This window comes from Danio rerio, chromosome 15, assembly GCF_049306965.1.
Source record: "Danio rerio strain Tuebingen ecotype United States chromosome 15, GRCz12tu, whole genome shotgun sequence".
Lineage (NCBI taxonomy): Eukaryota > Metazoa > Chordata > Actinopteri > Cypriniformes > Danionidae > Danio > Danio rerio.
The window spans coordinates 16,332,578-16,357,323 of NC_133190.1; the positions used below are offsets into that span (position 1 = coordinate 16,332,578).

At 37.3% G+C, this 24,746-nt stretch overlaps 1 protein-coding gene across 4 annotated transcripts in view; it reads right to left on the bottom strand.

The window, feature by feature from the left end:
* The window catches only part of dpf1 (double PHD fingers 1), a 121,477-nt gene that overhangs the window by 48,163 nt on the left and 48,568 nt on the right, over positions 1-24,746 (bottom strand). For 3 of the 4 annotated variants that reach the window (XM_005173381.6, XM_073923151.1, NM_001328069.1), the window contains exons 3-8: positions 19,138-19,298; positions 18,935-19,042; positions 14,643-14,770; positions 9,276-9,365; positions 3,734-3,812; positions 1,209-1,340 (exon numbers count right to left, since the gene is read on the bottom strand). In XM_005173381.6, the coding sequence (XP_005173438.1) occupies positions 1,209-1,340; positions 3,734-3,812; positions 9,276-9,365; positions 14,643-14,770; positions 18,935-19,042; positions 19,138-19,298 (698 nt within the window). 4 annotated transcript variants of the gene reach the window in all.

Here is a 24,746-nt window from a genome sequence, read left to right on the forward strand (position 1 = left end):
CTGTAGCAGCTACAGATGTAGATATAGAGACTGAGCAGTGTCTGTAAAATGAATTGAATTTTATAATTTGTGAAATGACGTTAGCCAGGTTTCCAATCCAAAATGAACCAAATGAAAATCTAAAGTTTGCAAAAAACAAATGCAAATTGAGTGCATTTCCATCAAGCTGTTTGAGCAGCTAACTGTGGTATTGGTAACTTAGCAACCAACAGCAAAAAGCATGTATAATGGAGTTGTAAGGGAAGTAAAGTAGCATTTATTCGTCAAATAAGTTTTTGTCTCCTATTTTGGGCATTAACTACTTTCATACAAATCAAAACCATGTCTAGATAAGCATAAACATTGAATAAGCAAATTAAGTTTATCTTATATTGGAAATTTGGAGTTTCTATCACTTGTTTCTCATGCGCTACTTCAAAATGCGCTTTAACACACACGGTGATGGAAACCCAACTAGTGTAAACATCCTAATCATAGTTGTGTGTGGTATGAATGTCTTTTTGTATGTTTTGTATGATAATTAAAATAATAAAAAAGGACTATACTACGTTGACGTCTTTGAAACCAGATATTTGTTAAAGGAAACCAAAATGTTTACTAAGATGAAACCAAAAGCTCTTTTTAGTGACAAAATATTATGTTAATGTAACCACAATGCTTTAAAAACAATGAGAAAAGCAAACTATAAATGTTTTAGGAGTTCAGTATATGATAAATAAAATTCATAGCAATCAATTGACACATATTTGTAAATAAAATCTTTTATTTCAGACAGATGGGGAAAATAAAGTGGTTTGAGTAGCTTTGCAGCACAGCAAAAGTAGGAACATAAAAAAAGAGGACAAAACAGAAAGTCAGAAGCTGCATTGGGCAATTCCATTTAGCTTTTCTTGATTTTAAAAAATGAACGATCTAGTCCTGTCATGAGTTGCTGTTTTGGAAACTTTATCCCGCCCTTTGGTCCCTGGCAATAATGGTGGCTATTTAAAGACCAGCAGGATTAAGAGATGGAGTCAATTTGGTCCTTGGTTATTTCATTGGAAAAGCACGGGATGGGGCCGGATTGGACAGCGGCTCCAGCACCAGCACCAGCACCGGGGGGTCAGTGGAAAAGGGGTATGAGAGTGGGTCATTGTGTTAGAATAGTGGTACTCTATGGGTTGTGGTATGAGTGTGTAATCCGTTGTTGAGGCTGATGCTGCGCTCACGTTTGTGGTTGTTCTTGCGCTGGAAGGGCAGTGTGTGGCGTTCAGAGTCTTCCTCACCCTCCTCGTCCGCCAGGTGTGTGTGAGTGTAATGGTAACTCAAACCTGGACGGTTCTTGTATCGCTTTCCACAAACTGAACACAAAGAAACACACAAGGAAACAAACAGACAGTCAAAAAAAGGTTCAGCTGTTTATTATTATTATTGTTATTATTGTTGTTATTATATTAACTTATTATTATTATTTACTATCACATTTTTAGTACTTTTTAATCATTTGTACATTATTGTTTAGTTAGTATTATCTGTAAAAATTATTTAATAAATCATTTAGTTTAATAATTATATTTGTATAGCAGCAGCTATTATAAATTTTTATATTATTTCAAGAGTTCACACTAAGCTCACGACTCACAAAGCTTGTTAGGCAAGCTGTCCCGGGAGAGAGCCCTAAACTAAAGGGATCCTCGAGTCCAGGGCTCCCTCCTATAATGGGCGAGGGGAGACTGAACTCAGGGTGATCTCAAAACTCTCCCGGAGCTAGGGCCAACGTGAACTTCCGGAGAGCAAGATGTCTAGTAAAAGAGACTTAGGTTTAAGTGGACTAAAATATAGAGCGTATTTAGGCTTTGAGAGAAAACCGAAGAAACCTGTGCGGACACACGGAGAATGCGTCAGCTCTACACAGAAACGCCAGATGCTCCAGCAAGGAGCCAGAGCCATTGGAATTCCTGCTGGTCGCTGGGCCACCGAGCCACCTATTCTGGATAAAGGTGGAAGAAGGGGAGGAGGGGGTTTCTTCAAGACGAAGATAGTTGTAAAGAGAAAAGGAGCATATATATAGGAACTTAGGAACCTTTGATTGGAGGATCGTGATTAGCTGATGTGAGCCAGCTGGTTTATGAGCGCGTACTCCTCTCGAAATTAGTTTAAGATATTAAACTTCACTTAATATCAATAATTGAAATGTTTATATCAACAGATTGTTATGTTGGTATTTTAATTTAATCAGAGAAATAATATACTTTATTAACCTTTAATATAGGTTAATAAAATGACTTACAAGTGTTTTATTTGAAATATATACATCATTATTTACTAACTTATTTTAATTTACTATATTTTTAACTTATTTAATATGCAAATATAACATTTAAAAAATAAAATGTAGAACAAATGTTTTAAATACAATTATAACTATGCAAATATAGTTAATCTAATACTTAAATACTGTTTACATTTATAACTTAAAGTTAAAAAAAATGTATTTTGTATGTACTTTCAAATATAATAAAGTACAATAATAAGTAAAATATTTATATAGTAATAGATCATATACACATATATATATATTTAATATTAGTAATTGATCAATAACCACTTTATTAAATGTATTATATTTGTTAAATAATATTTAAAATTCTATCTATTTTAATTAATGCATGTAAACATTCATTGACTTATTGCCCATGGAAAAAGAGCATATAAAACATTAGCCCCTTTCACACATACAAACCTAACTGGAAAATTACGGCAATTTTCTAGAAAGGGATCATGTGTGAACAGGCTCTTACTGAAAATACCGGTGAATTCGTTCTGGCAATTTTCCAGGAAAAGAAGTTGTAACATTACTGTTAATTTGCCGGAATGCTGCTCTGTGTGAATGCAGAAGGAAGATTGCCGGAAAGAGCACGTTCATGCTTAGAACATGCTCACATCCTTGCTGTTTATGAAAATAAAAGCCTTGGAATATTTTTCCAGACACATTTAGCTGCTAGGTGTTAGTCAGACAACATTTCTATGTTCATTATTAATGCCAACTGTGTAAAAAATTGTAGATGAAATGCCTATGATAAACTGCTGTTTGTTTACCTTCAAGCTCTGCTTCAGTTGCTTAAAGCGTGTGCACGTGAAGCAGCCAGTGTGCGCCAGCATACACACATATTATGAACATCTCGACATGTAAAGGTGTCCCTTCATATATTTTCATCAAAGTTATTCACAATACTTATCCATCCACAGAACTTGTAATGTCATCAAATGTGTAAACATTTAGCTGCGGTTCGCGCTTCTGCCTTTGGATGCGTCTGGGACAAAGCAGCTGCACGAATGCTAAAGCTTTAAAATAAAACTAAAACCATCAACAAAAGCCCGACCCCTTCTATGTGTACAAATACAAGCGCAGCGTTTAGAGCTCATATCTGGGTAATGATGTCAGAATTTACAGATATTTTGGAATGGATGTGTGAAGGGTCTTTTTTAGAAAAATTCTTGAACATCCTTGTCTGTGTGAACAGCACATTTTTGAATTCACCGGACAAATTTAACAGATATTTACCGGTATCGATGTGTGAAATGGGCTATTGTCACACAAGATGAATCGCCATAGTGAAACTTGTCATTAAGCATGCCATTATCGGGAGGACAGCACTGTACACGTTTATCTATGGTGCTCTAGTACTAGTCTCCCACTGCCTGCTTCAACAACAGAGCTATACTGTGTTTATTAGTTTAGCATGATACTCACTGTCACACACATATGGCTTGTCTCGATCCTCCAGAGATGCTGGATCCTGTCTCTTTCTCATCCCACCAATACCACATGCCTGGACACATAAAAACACAAAAATCACACATGTAAACATGCACAAGTTCATTTAGCAGTCCCAATAAAACATAATAGTTTTATTCACTCATTTGTAATAACTGATTTATTTTATCTTTGTCATGATGACAGTAAAAATATTTGACTAGATATTTATCAAGACAGTTCTTTACAGCTTACAATGACATTAAATGGCTCAACTAGGTTAATTAGGTTAACTAGGCAGGTTAGAGTAATTTGGCAAGTTATTCTATAACGATGGTTTGTTCTGTAGACTATCGAAAGAAAAATTAGCTTAAAGCTAATAGGGGCTAATTATTAAGGGATAATAATTTGAACCTTAAAATGGTTTTTAAAATTAATTTAATTCTAGCCGAAATAAAACAAAAAAGACTTTCTCTAAAAGAAAAAATATTGTCAGACATACTGTGAAAATTTTCTTGCTCTGTTAAACATCTTTTGAGAAATATTTAAAAAGAAAAAAATGCTAATAATTCTGACCTCAACTGTATATATATATAAATAGGAGCAAATAAAATAAAAACAAATTGTACTCTTTGTTAAAGCCCCAGGGCCTAATGTGTTCTTATTCTGTTTCTTCTGACAACTAATAAAAAACCTAAGTAAACAATATTAATTATTATTATTATTATTATTATTATTGTTGTTGTTGTTGTTATATAGGCCTTGCTCGGAAGCAATCATGCAAACCAGGTTCTGCTCGGAAATGGCTATCTTTGCTCAGCCTCAGGTGCACAGCAGCAAGATGTTTGTCAGCAAAATATGACATGATTTTAATAACAAATGTGTAATAACATTACTAATTTATGTTTTTATTTAATTTATGCATATGCAATGAATGTAAGCCTGCTAACATACATATATATAATTAAGTAATAATATTTAATAGCCTGGATCCGCTAATGGTCCGCTAAGGACTATTGTTTTAAAGGCGACGTCACAAGCTCAGGTTTGGATGAACAATTAGAAAATAAAAGGATAAAAGGTTTCAGCATGTGTATAATTAATTTTAAAGTAGTTTATCCATTTTCCTACACTAAAAATTAAAAAAAAAATTAATAAATTTTTTTTTTTTAAATTTTAATCGAGCCAATGTGGCCTCGATATTTTGAAGGACTTTCCACCTCTGCCATTCAAATGCATTTCACATGGCCATATGAACAGTCAAAAACTTGTAAACAAAGGGGTCAGTGATATTTTGGGAGGAGATTTGCTTTCAGAAGTAAGTTTATTACCTCAGAAGACCAGCGTGAATGGACACGTCATGATTCTGATATGTACATTTTTTTAATGGTGGTTATGTAAAAGAGGTTTGTGTCATGTACAACATAAATTCTGCAAAATATTGTTGTAAACTTTGGTCATTTTAGGCCACAAAAATGTCATTAAATTTATTAAAGCTTATTTACAGTTGGCGACTGGTTTATTTTACACAGGTGCGGATGGGGAAGTATGGTTATTTAGTCCCCTCGGCAGCCCCCCACTCCACTTCCTTCTTCCTTCTTACAGCAAATCCTCTTACACAGCATTAATTATACCTCACACACCATTATCACAGCATCTCTTCTGTGTGGGGAGTGACAGATCTTACAGGAAGTTGTGTGCCCCAATTAACAGCACAGAAGGTGAGAGATTCGAGGGATGCGGGCCAAGACTTTTTGTTTGTTATCCTCATATGGAAATCTGCTAGACTAGAATACTGAAACTCCAGTCATTTCTGCCAGGAACGAGCTCTGTGCACTGACATGGGAATTCTGCTGATGAATTTGAATTAAAGTAGTAAATAAGATGACAATTTGTTATTCAAAGCATGTAAATGGAGTAAAAATGCAATAGAACAAGGCTAGGTATTGGTTTAACCATATTTTTACTCAAAGTTATATTTCTTGACAATTAACTAAAATAAAATACATTTGAAATTTTTACAAATATTTTTTTTTACTTTATCAGGGGTTGCCACAGCGGAATAAACTGCCAACTACTCTGGCATATATTTTATACAGTGGATGCCCTTTCCAGCCGCAACCCAGCACTGTGCTGGAAAATTGTAATATTTTTATTAGTTAAAGTTTATAATGAAGTTCAATTTTTGTTTTAGTTAACTACAATACTCAGCTACACACAACATACTGTATGCCAGAACACTTGGTGGTTAATTCCACTGTGGCAATCTCTAATAGATCAGGGACTAAGCTGAACGAAAGTAAAAGAGTACAATAACCACTGTTATAGTCATATTCTATACTGTAATATAATATAATATAATATAATATGATATAATATGATATAATATGATATAATATAATATAATATAATATAATATAATATAATATAATATAATATAATATAATATAAAATAATATAATGTAATATAATATAATACAATATGGGGGCAACGCAGTGTGTGTGGATGTTTCCCAGAAATGGGTTGCGGCTGGAAGGGCATGCGCCACATAAAAACGTGCTCGATAAGTTGGCGATCCGCTGTGGCGACCCCGGATTAAAAAAGGGACCGAAAAGAAAATGAATAAGCCGAAAAGAAAATGAATGAATGAATGAATATACAATATGATATAATATAATACAATATGATATAATATAATATAATATAACATAACATAACATGATGCTGTGCAGTAATTGTTTTGATTTTGTAATTGTTTTGACAGCACTAAATTCAGAAAAATATTTACATAATCAGCTTATAAAAAAAAATTTGGGGCCTGTGTGTCCTACATTGCTCAACAAACTGATGCTATTGCCTTGAACTGCCATTGTTTGAGACAATATTGCCTACTGGATCGTATGCTGAAATAACTAAAATTGTTACGTCTTATGATAGGATCTTTTGATAACAACAATTTCCACATTTTACAATTTTGCAACTCCAATTTTTGCATGAAAACGTATCAATCTAACATGCAAATTTATGTCAAATACATCAACCACCATATTTCAATCCACACTCCCTGCTTAATAATAATAACTCATGAGTATCTCGGTCAGGCGAGCTTTTGTCATTGTTACTGCAGTTGCATGCATTTCTACACAGGACCACTTTCCACCCCAGCCTTTCATGTATGTGGGGTTATAATTACAGATGAACTCGGCCATGTCTTCGGTGTGCTATCACACATCAGGTGTTGTCTTTAAAGTGGTATTAAAAGATGTTTTTCATGCGGTTGGGAAGAAGCTGCTTTGAATCAACACAAAGCCAGAGGAACGCAATGATGAAAGGTACGCTGGGATCAAACCTGGAGATGTGCTAAACAGCCATAATGGATCAATGGCTGATGAGCTACAATGGCCTGCTTTGTTCAGACAGCAGCCTTGAAGAAATGGGAATCCTAGATTAAACAAAGACCCTGCAGGCCTCACTGCAAACATACAGGTCTGTGATATATTCATTTCAAACCGTCAGTTTGGGTTGTGGATCTAATTGCTACCTAAAGCAGTGGATCCCAGCTGGCCATTTGCGACCTGAAAATGCATAGCAGGTCTCTTCTGACACAGACACAAGGAAATAAACAATACTAGATGTAAATTACACTAAATGAGTAAAGTTTGATGACAAATTTTAATGTTAGCCTGACAAAGCTGCATGAATTAGCATGTTTCTAGCATGAATTAGCATAATGACAGCACAATCTATGCTGGTTTGGTAGGTTAAAACATGACAGCTGATTTTAGTCCTTGTTAGTCATATGCTAGTCCTTGCTGGATCTTAGCTGATCCAGCACATGACCATTAAAACAACAACAACAACAACCAGCATATAACATCTTTAAGAATGAATTAGTATGTTGATAGCAGGAATGAGCATGTTAACACTTTAGCTTGTTGCTATATGATTAAGCATTTTCTAAAATGTTTCTAGCATGATATAACAAGTTGTCATCGATGGTTAGCATACTGTTAGCATAAATATGCATGTTTTATTTTGAATATGCTATATGTTAGCAAGATTAGCACGTTGTCAGCTATTTTCTAGCAAGAATAACAATCTGATATGTTGCTATCAAACCGTCAGTTTGGGTAGTGGATCTAATTGCTACCCATAGCAGAGGATCGCTGGACATTTGGCACCTGAAAATGCATAGCAGGTCCCTTCTGACACAGACACAAGGAAATAAACAATACTCGTTGTAAATAACACTAGATGAGTAAACTTTGATGACACATTTTGATGTTAGCTTGACATGAATTAGCATAATGACAGCACAACCTTTGCTAGTTTGGTAGGTCCTAAAACATGGCAGCTGGTTTTAGCCTTTGCTAGTCATATGCTAGTCCTTACTGGAACTTTGCTGGTCCAGCACATGACCAATAAAACAACAACACCAACAACCAGCAAGTAACCTTTTTAAGAATGAATTAGCACGGTGATAGCAGGAATGAGCATGTTGTTATCATCTTTTCAACATCAATTGGCATGTTTTATCAAGTATTGCAAAAACTAGTATGAACTGACATGTTTCTAGTATGAACTGACATGTTAGCAAGGTTAACATGTTGTTAGCATGTTACTAGCATTAATTCACATCCTGCTAGTATGCTTCCAATATCAACTGACATGTTTTAGCATGTTTCTACAGACAGGTTAGCCAGTTGTTAACAATTCTAACATAAATTAACATGTTGTTAGTGTAATTCTAGTGTCAATTAAAATGTTGCTAGAATGATTCTAGCATGATCTAGCATTGTTAACATTTTAGCTTGTTATATGATTAAACATTTCTAAAATATTTTTAGCATGATATAGTAAGTTGTTAGCAAGGGTTAGCATATTGTTAGCATGCATTTTCTAGTATGAACTGTATTTTCTAATGTTGTCAGCATGTTTCTAGCAACAATTAAAAATTTTAAGAGTTGCTATCAACGTTTTGGACACTTATAAAATATTTCAAGCATGATTTAACAAAGTTGTTAGCAATGTTAGCATATTGTTAGCATGAATTTGCATGTTTCCTGGATGAATCAGTGCTTTCAGCAAATAACACAGTGATAACATGTTCTCGCATGGTTTCTCACTGTGTGTTCTCACACAAGAATAAATGTTTCGATAATAATTGCTTGCAGACAGATAACGAAGAGCCACAATGCAAATGTGTTACAGATTTACATAGATCAGTTACAGAAGTGAAACTGGTATTGATAACAAATTGTTTTGATTACATTCTTCTTTTAGAAGGCTATGACTTTACTCAATGTGCACTTTGATATTTCAGACTTTTCACATTCATAGCTACAGCTACAAGATGTATGAAAGGTAATATTTAAAAATAGGGGCACTTTAAAATCAATCCCAAAGAAAAACCAGCAGAGTTTTAAAAGTGCTGTAAGTAATCAGCCTGCAAAACAGAATGATTCACTGTAGTATAGGAATGATCCTTATTCATCATTATTAATTAGTGACTGCATGTAACAGCTGCATGTGTTTTACCCGTCCTTTGGTGCGATTCTTGCGTTTGGGAACGTCCTCCTCCATTTCCTCCATGTCCAGCTCATGAGGAAACTCTCCCATCAGCAGCTTCTGTAAGCACAAGAAAAGACCAGCACACATGAGTCAGCCGCACTACATGAACAACACTGGAATGGCAAACAAGCTGCTGCAGGAAAGACAAGAGAGAGTGGGAGAATACCAGACCTTGAAAACAACTATAGGGAAACCAAGCTTCACATCGGTTCGCAATAAACATTGGTTTGTAATGGCAAAACACAATTGTTGGGGTTGCAGTTACTGTAATACACACACAAAAAGATGATCTGATTCTGACAACAAAACTCTAAGAGAAACGTCAGACAACATGTTGCCTTCCAAACATTCATCTTTTGCTTTAATTAATGGGTGATTTCATTGAGAAGGTAGAACATTTGGCTGACTTGAATTATCAAGAGTGTAGAAAATATATGATGAAGACAGGAGTCTTGTTGCCATGGCTCTATAATCCTTTCCTCTATTGTCTATCTCCTCCTAGTAGCACCAACAGCCTCATCTCTTATTCGGTTTGCAGTATTTCTGACTGGTCTAGACATGAGCTGCGTCCCAAATTGCAAACTATACACTATGCACTTATGCACTACATACTTATGCACTTACACACTCAACAACATTGTATATGTATGAAGTGTAGTGGAATACTAAGTTTTTTTTTACTAAGTGGAAATTCAAACCATTTTCCTGATGATGTTTGATGGTTGCCAAATTAGTAAAGTAAACGACCAAAGTACCAAAAAATACTTGCCATGAGAATAAGAATTCACCATTGGGAGGCGGTATAATCACTCTTGTAGGAGAATTTTGCTTTCACAATTCAAAATAACTAAAGTAAGCTAACATGTGTGCCCGATAGCTCCACCCCTTCTGCTACATGAGCAAAGCTGCGTTCGTGGAGTACATGAAGTGTCCATCATTCCACACTTAATTTTACCAGTTGAATAATGCCCAATCCCGATTCTATTTTTGTACCCCTACTCTTCCCCTTCCTCTTCCCCTTGGCCCTTACAACTGAGGGTTAAGGGGAAGGGCTTTAAATTTACCCCTAAGAATTGGGACAGCACTAAAGCACCTGCACACGTCATCATATGTCATCGGGATCTCATGCTTCATATGAGATCAGACGATGGCGACTGCTGTAGTTATTCCAGCTGTTCTATTTTTTTAGCATTTCTATTCAGGAAATCACTGAAGGCATATATTATGTTATCATAACGACATAATGTGGCAATAAGATCGTAACTGTACTGTGCATTTACACAGTGGCCATATTCATCTGCATCTGCATTCATATTTATTCTGACAGGGTATTCGAGTGTCATCGAGTGTCAGAATGTTGTGGGACTGCTATACAGGAAATGCTATTTGGGATTATAGATAGCGAAATTTAGCAGTTTTTTTTGCGTTTATTTTAAAAAGCATGACGGTAAAACATGAACATGGTTATGAATATATTAAAACATGTGTTTGTTTATCGTAAATATTTGTAATAATGACAAAAAATACTAATTTATAAATCTCCTTACTTCCGGGTTCAGCAATACTGCTGTTGTGGCTGGTGAATTCTGAGAAATTTTCTTACCCCTTGGTTTCGAGTGTGGTAGTGAAAAATCTTTGTTCAAAGGGCTATTCACCCCTTCCCCTTAGCCCTACGCCTTTAAGCTAAAGAGAATTGGGACACCCCTACAACTTGATGTAAACACGCAAAAGGAAGGCTAGGGGTGAGGGGAATGGCTAAGATGTAGAATTGGAATTGGGCCTAAGTGCATCAACCGGGCAATTAAAGTGCACTTATTATTTTTAGAGTTTTCAGTGTGAATGCACTACTTACACTATTTTTACTACAAAATGGCATAGAATAGTGTATACATATGCAATTTGGGACTATGGTTTAATCGTAAATCCTATATGTGCCACCAGAGTTACTGTTATTTTGTTAATGTTTGTATGCAAAATTGAATGGGAAACTTCATCATCATCATCATCATCATCATCATTATTATTTTAATCTGCTTATCTGGGGCCTGGTCGCGGGGGCAGCAATCTTAGGAGAGAACTCCAGACTTCCCTCTCCCCAGTCACTTCCTCCAGCTCCTCCGGGGGGATCCCGAGGTGATCCCAGGCTAGTCGGTTTATACTTCTGCGTCAAGTGATCGGTGTGACCCACGGTGCATGCAACACGAGTAGCTGTGCATTATTCTTCTGCGCGCTGTTTCTTTTGCTCTGCAATAACACTTCCGAAACAATAGTTGGCAGTGAGGTGTTAATATTCCTCTGTGTCGAGTTTCTTCGCTGGTGTTCTGTTTTTTCTGAACACTTCCTGAATGTACAAGTGGCTTAAACTCGCTCATTTTGAGGCAGGGACCAGCGGACGTGCAACAACTTTAACCATGAGGTAAACACAAAATAAAACTTTCCATCTGGAGCTCCTTCATGGGACTCCACACTTGTAAACACTTGCTCCATCGGGCTCGCACGGCCCTCGTCCCTGCCCAGACTCGTCAACGCTACCAAGCGGACCAATCACAGAGCTTGTGCTATGTGTCATTACGACGTGTAGTTACATTTTTTGAGAGGTGCGTGTCAGCGATGCTGACGCCACGGCGTAGAGCTATGTGTCAACGCGTTGGCTGCGTCGTAGCATATGCATGTGCTTGACGCAGAAGTATAAATCAGCCTATGGTCCCTCCAGCATGTCCTGGGTCTTCCCCGAGGCCTCCTCCCGGTGGGACATGCCTGGAACTCCACCCTAGGTAGGCTTCCTGGAGGCATCTGAAACAGATGCCCGAACCACCTCAGCTGACTTCTCTCGATGTGGAGGAGCAGCGGCTTCTACTCAGAGCTCATCCCGGGTGACAGAGTTTCTCACCCTGTCTATAAGGGTGAGCCCTCCCACCCTGCGAAGGAAACTCATTTCAGCCCCTTGTATCCGAGACCTTGTCCTTTCGGCCATGACCCATGAGTCATGACCATAGGTGAAAGTAGGAACGTAGATTGACCGGTAAATTGAGAGCTTTGCTATTTGGCTAAGCTCTTTCTTTAAACTATTTCAGGTTTAGCAATTCTAGAAATAATAAATCCATAAGAAAAGATATATGACTGGTTTTAAAGAGCTAATTTAATTTAGGGTTTTATTCATTGAACAAAAAACATGTTTACAGCATTCAACATTTGAAGTATGCTTGCTTGATGCATGAGAACCGATAGGGTTCACTCTTGTGTGTCATGTGTCAGGTTAAAGTTGCAGTAAGAACCAACAGGATTTGATCTGAGCCTCAGTTCATATTTACCTTAATAATAATAATTATTAATTCTATACATTTATATAGTGGTTTTCTGGACGCTCAAAACACTTTACGCATTTTTTGAGGGGAATCTCCTCATTCACAACCAGTGTGCAGCATCCACATGAATGACGTGATGGCTGCCATATTGCGCCAGACTGCACACCACACACCAGCTGATTGGTGAAGGGCCAATTATGATATGTGGATGGTTAGGAGGCCATGATGGACAGAGGCCAGTGGGCAAATTTGGTCAGGACGCCGAGGTTAAACCCCTACTTTTTCAGAGTCAGGACCTCAGTTTAACGTCTCATTCGAAAGATGGCGCTCATTGAGCAGTATAGAGTCCCCATCAATATACTGGGGCATTAGAACCCACATAGACCGCAGGTTGAGCACCCCCTGCTGGCCTCACTAACACTACTTTCGGCAGCAACCTAGCTTTCCCATGTGGTCTTCCATCTAGGTACTCACCAGGCACAGCCCTGCTTAGCTTAAGTGGGCGACCATGTGAGAGTTACAGAGAGCAAGCTATGCAGTATACTAGCCATGAAACCATAACATAAAGCATTGCTATTCTGCATCATTTAGGGCAACCAGAGCTGAGAACACTTCCCTAAAGACATAATTGGAACAACATCTGTGCTTATATTAGTCTGGTTTTATTATTCCAGAGGTTTCCATAATCCTGGACCAGGCCGTATCCTGAGCAGACACTGTGGCGGTTAAAGAAATAACGATAAATCAAATTGAATATCACAATATTTAATCACAGAAATATTAAACATCGCAATATCAAAGTTTTTCAATATCATGCAGCCCTAATATGAATCACCAATGACCACATTTTAATCTAAAAAATTATTTTTAATATTCAACTAAAAAAAAACTAAAAGTCACCCACATCTTGTACAGATGAAGGTTAAAGCCAGGTGTACACAATGTGAATTTTGATGGTTGGAAGATCACGTCCATTTTCGTCTGCACTAGTTGTTTAGGATTGGTTTGGTGTGTCACAGACATCCATTAACCCCCACTTTTTGTAAGCTTCAAAATAAAAGCCACTATCCAACACCATTAAACAGCACGGAAGAGCCAGGATAAAATTTAAAATTACTCACTCTGTTTGTCTGACCGAGAAAAAAGTCATTTACACAGAGGATGGAGTAAATTATGGGGTAATTTTCATTTTTAGGTGACCCATTCCTTTCAGTAAAATAACAGTACATGTCCATTTTTGGTTGAAAGTAAGCCCTTGACTCTGATGATAACTGCCTAACAAGTGGACAACTGTGAGTGCACTCATAATGCGCGGCTGCAGAAGTGAAATAGCAGGGAGATGCGCAGCTGTTTAACTCCTGAGGCGACACAAGCAGCAGGATCACAGGTCCACTCCCAGGAGACGCGGCACTCCAAAGACTGACTCTTAATTGAAGTGCTAATTGGTTAACTGTCCGCCTCTGGGATAGATGTCATGTTGTGTGCTAAACAGCGAGGGTGGCGACACTACTGACAGCTCAATCTAAATGCACGCCGCTTCATTATGATCTATGAGCATCCGTGTGTCAAAGCGGTTATATAAACGTTACTTCCCGCAAACCCGGAGATGTTGAAGAAAGCATTCTCCGCAAAATCAATACAACCGACTTGTCAAACATACCGGCATATTCACACAACGATAACAAATGTATACTCGCAAAATATATATATACACACTTTGTGGTTAACAAGGAAGTCTGCCAGAGGAGGCGTGTCGGCCCTGCAGGCATTTGTGTTTCTGCCAAGAAGAGACACAAGTACTATAGAGAAATCAGAGAGGAAGACGAAGAGAATGAGGGAAGAGCTGAAGAGAGGAAGATGCCAGCAGACGGAAACTCTGAATGGTGGGAAAGAGGGTACTGAAAAAAGAAAACGACACACAGGGACAGTGTCTTCATGGAAGAGAGTGTGAAAGAAGTCTTTATCTAGTTGACTGTCGAGTGTTTGTTTCTGCAAAAAAAAGAGTCATCCTAGGAGGAATCTTTCTTACCTGGCATTCGCTCATGGGTTCCTCTTCCTTTGTTTCCACCTTTTTATCCAGCAGTTCACCGCTGAGGAGTGACTCCAGGACGGGACCATCAGGAACACCCCCTTCTTTCTTTAGCGCTGCTTCATAGTCTGGACACACAAGGCAAATAAATGTCATCTTATAACAACGCAAACCATTTAGTTTGGGCTGTCAGGATGAACTTGCATTTAAAGATTTGTGATGTTCTTCACTGTTGTAATGCTAGAAGACGTCATTATGCCAACATATCGATTACAAAGCCACATTATCAATAATTTGCGGTGCTCTTTGTAGATTACAGTGGCCAAATAACGGTTGTGTTTGTGTTTTTAAAATTGTCATTAGATCATCTGCAGAATTTTATGAGATTGCCGTCTTACATTATTTGAATAAATCTGGCCCTAATACAGCAAAAGGGTAACACAACCAACACTGAATATTCTGTCACCATTTACCAACCCTTCAGGTGACACAAACATGTTTGACTATCTTTCTTCTGTTGAAAACGAAAGAAGCTGTTCTGAAGAAAACTGGTAACCTCTAAAAATGAACTTGGATAGTATCTGTTAATCCTATAGTATGGATGTCAATGGTTACAGGTTTTCAGAAGGTTTTCAAGGTTTGGAAGCACTTGAGAGTGAGTGAATAGTGAGTATTATTTAATTATTTTCATTAGTAATACAGCAAGTATTATTACCAAAAAAGGTTTAAAAAATGTGAATACTTTAAACTTTCTTTTGATGAAAGAAAAATGTAACACAAAAATATTAAAAAGTACAATTGGTTACAACCAAGCATGGACAAAGTACACAAATCAAGAATCTGAGAAATATACAGATACCATAATAAAAAAGCACTCATTCACTGTAAAATCAAAGTGCAATTAATTCAATTAAATGAGTTTTAACTTTAACTCAAATATTAATGAAAGTTCTTTTTACTTAAAATAAATAAGTCACAGCAGGTTTCTTGTACCTAGCATGCTTTGTAATTACAAAAGCATACTTATGACAAATAAATGGCACAGGTTCACAAAAGAGATAAAAGCTATAGATAAAACTATCTTTTCTTATACTTTTGCTGTTGAAAACACTATTGGTTATAGTTTAGGGAAGGGTTGACGTCAGTGGTTCATTAGGTCAGTGGTCCCCAACCTTTTTATCACCAAAGACCGGTCAACGCTGGACAATTTTACCAGGGACCAAGGGGGCAGGGGGGAGTTTACATAGATTGCTAGGCGACCACCAACCATATTCTCAGAGGATGACAAGCTCACAAAACAATGTTTTAACTCTGATACAAGTTTTATTTATGGAGAAAATGAAAAAGCGCTACAGTGTTTGCGTGCTCTGTGTTTGTCTAAAATAATTAGTTTACCGAAATGTGTACATTCCATACAAAGTATGAAGCTGATTGGACTGTTCTTGTCACTTGACTCGTGGTGCGCTCGCAGCATTTTTTTAACTGGTTGCGTCTGGAAGGCGCGAGCACATCCCGCCGCTTGCAGGTGCAAGCCGCACATCTCCATTGAAAATAACCAACTTACGTGCAGAGAAGCCCCGATATGTGAACGGCCCCTAAAAGCCTGCCATCATTTTCATTCTCCAGCAGTTGATCTTGTTGCACAGACATGCTGGATTCACCTAAATTGTTGAAAAATGGGTTGCAGATCTATTCCATGGCAGTTCACTGGGCCTTTTCCTCTTATCAAAAAAGCTTTCCAAAGACGTCTGTTTCTTACTCATTTTGCTAGCTTGTGGTTTAAATTTGGGCACTCAAATGACCGGGATGTAAGCGAGAGATTACAGTCATGTTTCAAAATAAGAGTTTGTTTAAATAGTTAATTAATGAATGATTTTTTCTAATGCGCCCGGTACCAATTGGCCCGGTGGTTGGGGACCACTGCACTAGGTGACCTGTACTTCTCATGGACATGTAAAAAAACGTGTATCTGAAATGACCAACAAAATATACCCTAAGTAATTTGTTCACAAGATTAACAAAAATCTAGGCAGTGCCCTAAATTTGTCAACTGAAATGTACCCGAGAACTGTATTTTATATTTCACAAATATGTAAGCTAAGGTACATATTTCCAACTAGCCAGGGCTCTTAAAAACAAACTAATTAGCATTCTAGTATCTAGTTAGTGCTATGACAGCAAGAAGATGCATTAACATTACCTAATGTTATATTAGCATTGTGTTGCGATTGTAAATAAACAGACATTTTTACATTCAAGCATTTTACAAGCTAACAGTAGTACCCTAAATATGATTTTCATTTACGAAAATAAATCCTAATATTCAGCATTATTAGCTTACTTTCACACCACAACATAATTATGAAATGCAATGAAATAAGGTAAAGTTTCCCAAAATAGAAATACTTTGATAAAGTACAGAAGCAAACATGAAAATACATTGCTTACCACTGTTTTCAAGAAATGTTTTGGTCACACTTTACATTAAGGTTTCATTGGTTGAAGTTCATTCATTCATTTTCTTTTTGTCTTAATCCCTTTATTAATCCATGGTCGCCACAGCAGAATGAACCGCCAACTTATCCAGCACATGTTTTACGCAGTGGATGCCCTTCCAGCTGCAACCCATCTCTGGGAAACATCCATGCACACTCATCCACATTCATACACTACGGACAATTTAGCCTACCCAATTCACCTGTACCGCATGTCTCTGGACTGTGGGGGAAACCGGAGCATCCGGAAGAAACCCACGCAAACGCGGGTAGAACAGAAACGCCAACTGACCCAGCCGGGGCTCAAACCAGCGACCTTCTTGCTGTGAGGCGACAGCACTACCTACTGTGCCACTGCATCGCCATTAGTTGAAGCTGTTTAATGAATTTACCAACTTGAACTAATAATGATGAAAAATGCATTATACATCATTTATTAACTAGAAGAGTAAAGTTCAGACACTCGTAACTTTATGGTGGCTTGAGAAAGCCTAGTCTGAAAGTTTGAAGTAGTTTTAAAGTTTAAATACCTAAAGTAGTTTTTAAGAAACAGTTGGCATAGATAGATAAGTACATATATGTTAGCATGTTTCTAGTATGGATTGGCATGTTTCTTGCTAGGCGGTTGCTAGAGTGTTTTGTATGGTCGCTAAAGTGTTGCTATGTGGTTGCAAGGTGTTGCTAGGCAGTTGCTAGGATTTTCTGAGTGGTTGCTAGGGTGTCCTGAGTGGTTGCTAGGCAGTTGCTAAGGAGTTGCTAGGGTGTTCTGAGTGGTGGCAAAGGCTTTGCTAGGCGGTTGCTAGGATACTCCAGGTCATTGCTAAGGTGTTGCTAGGTGGTTGTTAGGGTGTTCTAAGTGGTTGCTAAGGTGTTGATATGTAGTTGCTAAGGTGCTCTGAGTGATTGCTATGCAGTTTCTAAGTCATTGCTAGGGTGTTCTGATTAATTGCTAGGCGGTTGCTAAGATGTTCTGAGTGGTTGCTAGGCAGTTGCTAAGGTGTTGCTAGGAAGTTGCTAGGGTGTTCTGAGTGGCTGCTAGGCAGTTGCTAACATAAATTAGCATGATTCTAATTTGAATTAGCATAGTTCTAGCATGGATTAGTATATTGCTATTATGAATTTGTATGTCTTTAGTATGTTCAATGTAAAGTCAATGGCAATTTTTTTACAATGTAAGTCTATGGAACAGTTGCTAGGGTACTGTAAGTGGTTGCTAGGGTGTGGCTACTAAGTTAAAATATATCATTGATTGGCAGATTAGTAGTCTGAGTTAAATGAGCCCAAACTTAATTCTGTATGACAGTCTGGAGCAGAGTTATGAGGTCACATAGTTTGGTCTAATGTTAAGTCAATGGGACTTTTCCGAAACTTCCGGGTCATTTTTTCTGACAAGTTGGAAAAGATATAGCAACCCGAGTCAGAGCAGTTTGGAGGTTTGCAGTTAGTTTGGTCTTTGTAACTTGAATGGTTTAGGAGGAGATGCATATAGAAACTAGTCTCAGAAAAAGATGGAAAGAGAATAATAAGTTTATGTAGTATAACAGTGTGTTGCCTTTTGTTATCGTTCAACACAGAATAATGAATTATTAAAATATCTTTAGGCTTGTTAACATTAGTTAATGCACTGTGAGCTAACTAACAATGTAGGACTTTATTTTCATTAACTGTTAACAAAGATTCATTTCTTACTGCATTTCTGTAACCGTTTTAATTTTTATACATTTTTTATTAGGATGATATGTGGAAAAATACGATTGTCATACTTACAAAAACATCAAACATTTAGTTTAATTTTACCGATTTTAAACTCGATGGGTCCAAGACGTGGATCCTCTAAGATGTTCAACCGTCTCTTCTTCCTCCAGCACCGTGCAGGATAGGTATAGAGCTGCCCTGGAGCCACACCTGGGTCAAACAGATGCAGAGTGGCCACATAAACACCCAAAACCCAAAACTTATGTTAAAGTCACCTGTGTAGTAGGATACACACAGACACACACCTGGCCCACGGTGAGTCTTCTCCATCCATATGTAGCAGTTACTCTGTGCTACACCTGTCTGGGAGTCGAGGAAGGGCAGGCGCATGGAGCGTTCGGCACAAAGTCGAGCATTATAACTGCGGCAGTGCTCAATCGCCTCACGATAAAACTCCTCACCAAGGCTGGAAACATTTCAAAAACAATCTAAGTTTAATACAGGTTATTTTTTTTCCTCTCATGTACGAGATTGTGGCCTGTTTCATTTTATTTTCTCTAAACAATGAAATAATGACTATGAAAATCAGTTAGCCACGACTAAAGATGCAAACTAACAAGTCATTCAGTATACCAATAGTTTATTTACCAAAAATCTTGTCACAAAATGAAACATTTCACGACATATTAAAGGCTCTAATTAAACAAAGTTCACCCAAACATGTAAATTTACTTACCCTCAAGTGGTTCCAAACCTTTGTGAGAGTCTTTATTGTTTTAAACACTGGTGAAGATATTTTGAAAAATGTTTGAAACCATTAACCAACAACCATTGACTTCTATAGTTGGAAAAACAAATACTATGGAAGTCAATGGTTACAGGTTTCCAGCTTTCTTCAAAATATCTTCTTTTATGCTGAACAGAAAAAAATATATAAACTCTTTAAGATTTGAAGCAATAATGGGGTAAATAATGGAGTAAATGATGACCAAATTCTCAATTTTGGGTGAACTAACCCTTTAAGCATGACAAAAATACCAAAATACTAATTCACTGCCATTTCAAATCCTTGTACTTTCTCAAATTCTTCAAACCAGTAGGTTTCACCTATGTGTCAAGAATGAGGCTTTAAAAAATTTAAAGCAGATATGACAGATTTGAATAACTTTGAATGACATCTCACCATGGATTTTTAATTAGGTTTAGTTCAGGACTCTAGGCTGTCCTTTCATTTTGTCAGTATTTTTAAAAAGCCATTTGAACTGGAAGTTGCTAAGACTTTGATTACTTATATTAACAAAGATTAATTTATTACTTAAATTCTTTGTCTTTTTTATACATTTGTTTTATGACGATGAGGTTTTAAATAATTTAAAGCAGATATGACAGATTTAAATAGCTTTAAATGACCTTAACATCCTATTAAGGACTTTCAATCAAGTGTAAATCAGGACTCTAGGCTGTCCTTTCATATTGTCAATATTTTTATTTAAAACCTATGTGAACTGGAAGTTGCTGACACTTTTATTACCAATGTTAACAAAGATTCATTTATTACGGCATTACTGTAACCTTTTCTTTTTTATACATTTGTTTTATTAGGATGTTACATGAGAAAATATGATCGTCATTCCCACAAAAATAACAATGAGGTTTTAAATAATTTAAAGCAAAAATGACAGATTTGAATTGCTTTGAATGACTTCAGGGGCAGCATGGTGGTGCAGTGGGTAGCACAATCGCCTTAATAGCTTGAAAATCCATGTGAACTGGAAGTTGTTGAGACTTTTATTACCAATGTTAATAAAGATTTATTTACCCCTGTATTACTGTTCATGTACTTTCAACTAAAACGGAATATTGAGTAGGGGGTGGGGCTTTCAGTGCATCATTCCCTCATAGCAAATTAACAGTAAGAGGGGCGTGGTTAAGAATATTGTGGCTGAAGCTGTCAAACTGACTTCATCAGAGAAAGACCATCACTCCAAACAAAGAAGCAAAAGGAAGATTACCAAAACTAACTTTTCCTTTTCAACTTTAACTTTCTATAGATTAATTCATCACCTAAAGAATAAAACTTTAAGGAACTGCTTTACTTGTTTTGCTGTGTCATGAGGTTAATTGTCCTGCATAAAATTGCTAGCTAGTTGGCAGGGAAGGAACTGAATGTTGCCTCTGATTAACGCTTTTATTTATTCCGTCATATACAGTGAATCCGGGAAGTATTCAAAGCACTTTTTTATATTTTGTATGTTAAGACTTTTTATGTCACAACCTTATTCCAAAATGGAAAAATTCTACACACAATACCCCATAATGACAATGTGAAAAAAAAATTTTTAAATTGTTGCAAATTTATTAAAAATAAAAAACCTGAAAAATCACATGAACAGAAGTATTCACAGCCTTTGCCGTGAAGCTCTTAATTGAGCTCAAGTACATTCTGTTTCCACTGTTTCCACACTTGAGATGTTTCAGCAGCTTAATTGGAGTTCACCTGTGGTAAATTCAGTTGACTGAACATGATTTGAAAAGGCATACACCTGTCTATATAAGGTCCCAGGGTTGACAGTGCATGTCAAAGCACAAACCAAGCATGAAGACAAAGGAATTGTCTGTAGACCTCCAAGACAGGATTGTCTCGAGGCGCAAGGCTGGGGAAGGTTCCAATGAGCACAGTGGCCTCCATCATCCATAGATAAAAGATGTTTGGAACCACCAGAACTCTTCCTAGAGCTCTTCCTAGGCCATCTAAGCTGAGTGATCGGGGGAGAAGGGTCTTAGTCAGGGAGGTCATAAATAACCTGATGGTGACTCTGTCTGAGCTCCAGCGTTCTTCTGTGGAGAGAGGACACCCTTACAGAAGGACAACCATCAGCTAATCAGGACAACTAATCAGGCCTGTATGGTAGAGTGGCCAGACGGAAGCCGCTCCCCCCCCCCCTGGAAACTGCCTAAATGCATCTGAGGCACTTTCAGACCATAAGAAACAAAATTCTCTGGTCTGATGAGCATAAAATTTAACTCTTTGGAGTGAATGCCAGGTGTTACTTTTGGAGAAAACCAGGCATCGCTCATCCCAAGGCTAACACCATCCCTAAGGATGGTGGTGGCTGTATCATGCTGTAGGGATGTTTTTCAGCAGCAGGAACTGGAAGACTAGTCAGAGGGAAATATCAATGCAGCAATGTGCAGAGACATCCTGAATGAAAACCTGCTTAAAAGTGCTCTTGACCTCAGACTGGGGCGACGGTTCATCTTCCTGCAGGACAATGACCCAAAGCACACCACCAAAATATCAATGAAGTGGCTTCACAACAACTCGGTAAATGTCCTTGAGTGGCCCAGCCAGAGCCCGGACCTAAATCCTATTGAACATGAAAATGGCTGTACACCATTGCTTCCCATCTAACCTGATAGAGCTTAAGAGGTACTGCAAAGAGGAATGGGCAAAAATTCCCAAAGACAGGTGTGCCAAGCTTGTGGTATCATATTCAAAAAGACTTGAGGCTGTAATTGCTGCTAAAGGTGCATCAACAAAGTATTGAGCAAAGGCTGTGAATACTGATGTACATTTAATTTTTCAGGTCTTTTGTTTTTAATACATTTGCAACAACTAAAAAAAAAAAATCTTTTTCACATTGTCATTATGGGGTATTGTGTGTAGAATTTTGAGGAAATAAACTAATTTAATTCATTTTGGAATAAGCCTGTAACATGTGGAAAAAAATGTGGAAAAAGTGAAGCGCTATGAAAAATTTCCGGATGCACTGTAGCTGCTGCATTTAAACAAACCCCAAACTATGACACTACACTTCCAGCTTTACTGACTTCTCCAAACCCATTGGGTTCAGTCTTTGCCCAGTTAAAATGTGAACATAATGTTTCCCATCAGAAATTACCAGCAGGTTTCAGATTAACACCAACAACTGGGAGGATCTGAAAGTATTCTCTAATTTTGATCAGTGTTGTTTGTTTTTCAAATATTTCATTCATATTGTTTATACTGTGTTTCAGAATATATGTGGAACTTATAAAATGTGCTTATTTAATCTTGCTAGGATATCTTCCACTTCACAGTGAACATTAACAAAATTCATATTTTAGCACATATATGCATTTTAAACATCTTTTTCTCTTCTGGGAAATTAGAGCAAAAATATTGATGAGTCACGCTGCGCTAAACAGATTTTGTCCAAGTAACTTCAAGGGTCTTTAAATTTTCATCCATCTACGCAGAGAACTCTCTGTACTGACATGCAGGAAGTAAATAACATTCTTTGCTGGCACCTAATTAGGAATATAAATCTCCTTTCTGCACTGAAACATACTTTACTGCATTTGCATTGCAATGTATTGCACAGAATCTCGCTCGAGGATTCAGGTGTTTGGACCTGCTGTTTAAAAACACTGCAGCATGAGAACGGTGTCGAGCATTAACAGTTCATGTTGATAAAAAAAGAGCGCAGTCAACAGTTCTGTCCTCAGGAGTATGTTTACATGCTTGAAACTAGCCAGGACAAAAGTAGCGAACAGTGATTTTAATGCTGAGGCTGCACTGAGAAACCTGCTTGGCAAACTGCTGCATTTGTGGAACAATTTTAAGATCAGGGAAACATTTTATACAAACTCTCATGAATAAGTCAGGAACAACTGTTTTATTCTGCTTTACAGATCAGTTGATTTGCATTCATGTGTGAATATATAAAAGACATTTGACTGTGAGTTTAATTAGCTTTTATTTCTTTTGCAAAGGATAGGATAGGATAGGATTTAATAGGAAAAAGAAGGGCACTTGGTTGTATTGAATGTGCATTTCTAATTTAAAAGCTGCTTCAAAATAATTGATAAATAAACATTTCTTAATAATTAATTAATAAAAACACTAATATGAATAGGAGTTACCAAATTGCAGTTACTTAAGTACTTAATGCACTTGAAGCACTTCACACTTCACACACATTAACACAACACTATTTTTAACTAATAATTATGTTTGTGCTTGTGTGCGTGTGTGTAAAAGTGAAAAATTGGAAATCTCTGTGAAACATCAACTGGGAAATATTTTGAAAAAGAAACCACAGAAGGGCTAATAATTTTACACACACACACACACACACACACACACACACACATACTGCACACATATACACTCACCGACCACTTCATTAGGAACAACTGCTCGTTAACGCAAATTTCTAATCAGCCAATCATATGGCAGCAACTTAATGCATTTAGGCATGTAGACATGGTCAAGATGATCTGCTGCAGTTTAAACCAAGCATCAGAATAGGGAAGAAAGAGGATTTAAGTGACTTTGAACCAAGCGGCAACCTCCCGCTCTCTCTCAGAAAGCCAATACGGAAGTAACTAAAACTGCAATTCATCCGAAATTCCGCTAGTCGTGGCCGCTCCTAGCTCCAAAACAGAGCAAATTTCAATTGAGCCCACTGTTGGAATGGCCAACTTTACAGCAGAAAAAAAGGTGTTTACAGCCTGGTACAAAAAAGATTTTGGTTAATAAAGCACTTTGAATTGTAAAGCACTTTGAATTGCCATTGTGTATGAAATGTGCTATATAAATAAACTTGCCTTGCCTTAATACAGCTAATATTACCCTTCATGACAACTGTGAGGGGGGTGAATTTTTTTATAACTCATCCATTTCCTTTAAATTAAGTTATATTAAGTTTGCATAATTAAGGGAGTGGCCACTTGAGTGACAGTTAGGTCTCGTTGGTCGCCTTCACGTCACCTCAGCTGAATCCGGCTGATTAGCCACTGAACTAGGCATATTTATCGTATTTCTGTGTTGTTTTATATGGCTTTATACAGTCGACTGCCTTTTGGACTTGTTTCCTACAATTATTAGATGGCATGGCATGCTGAGAGAATTTAATTGTGCTCACAAACC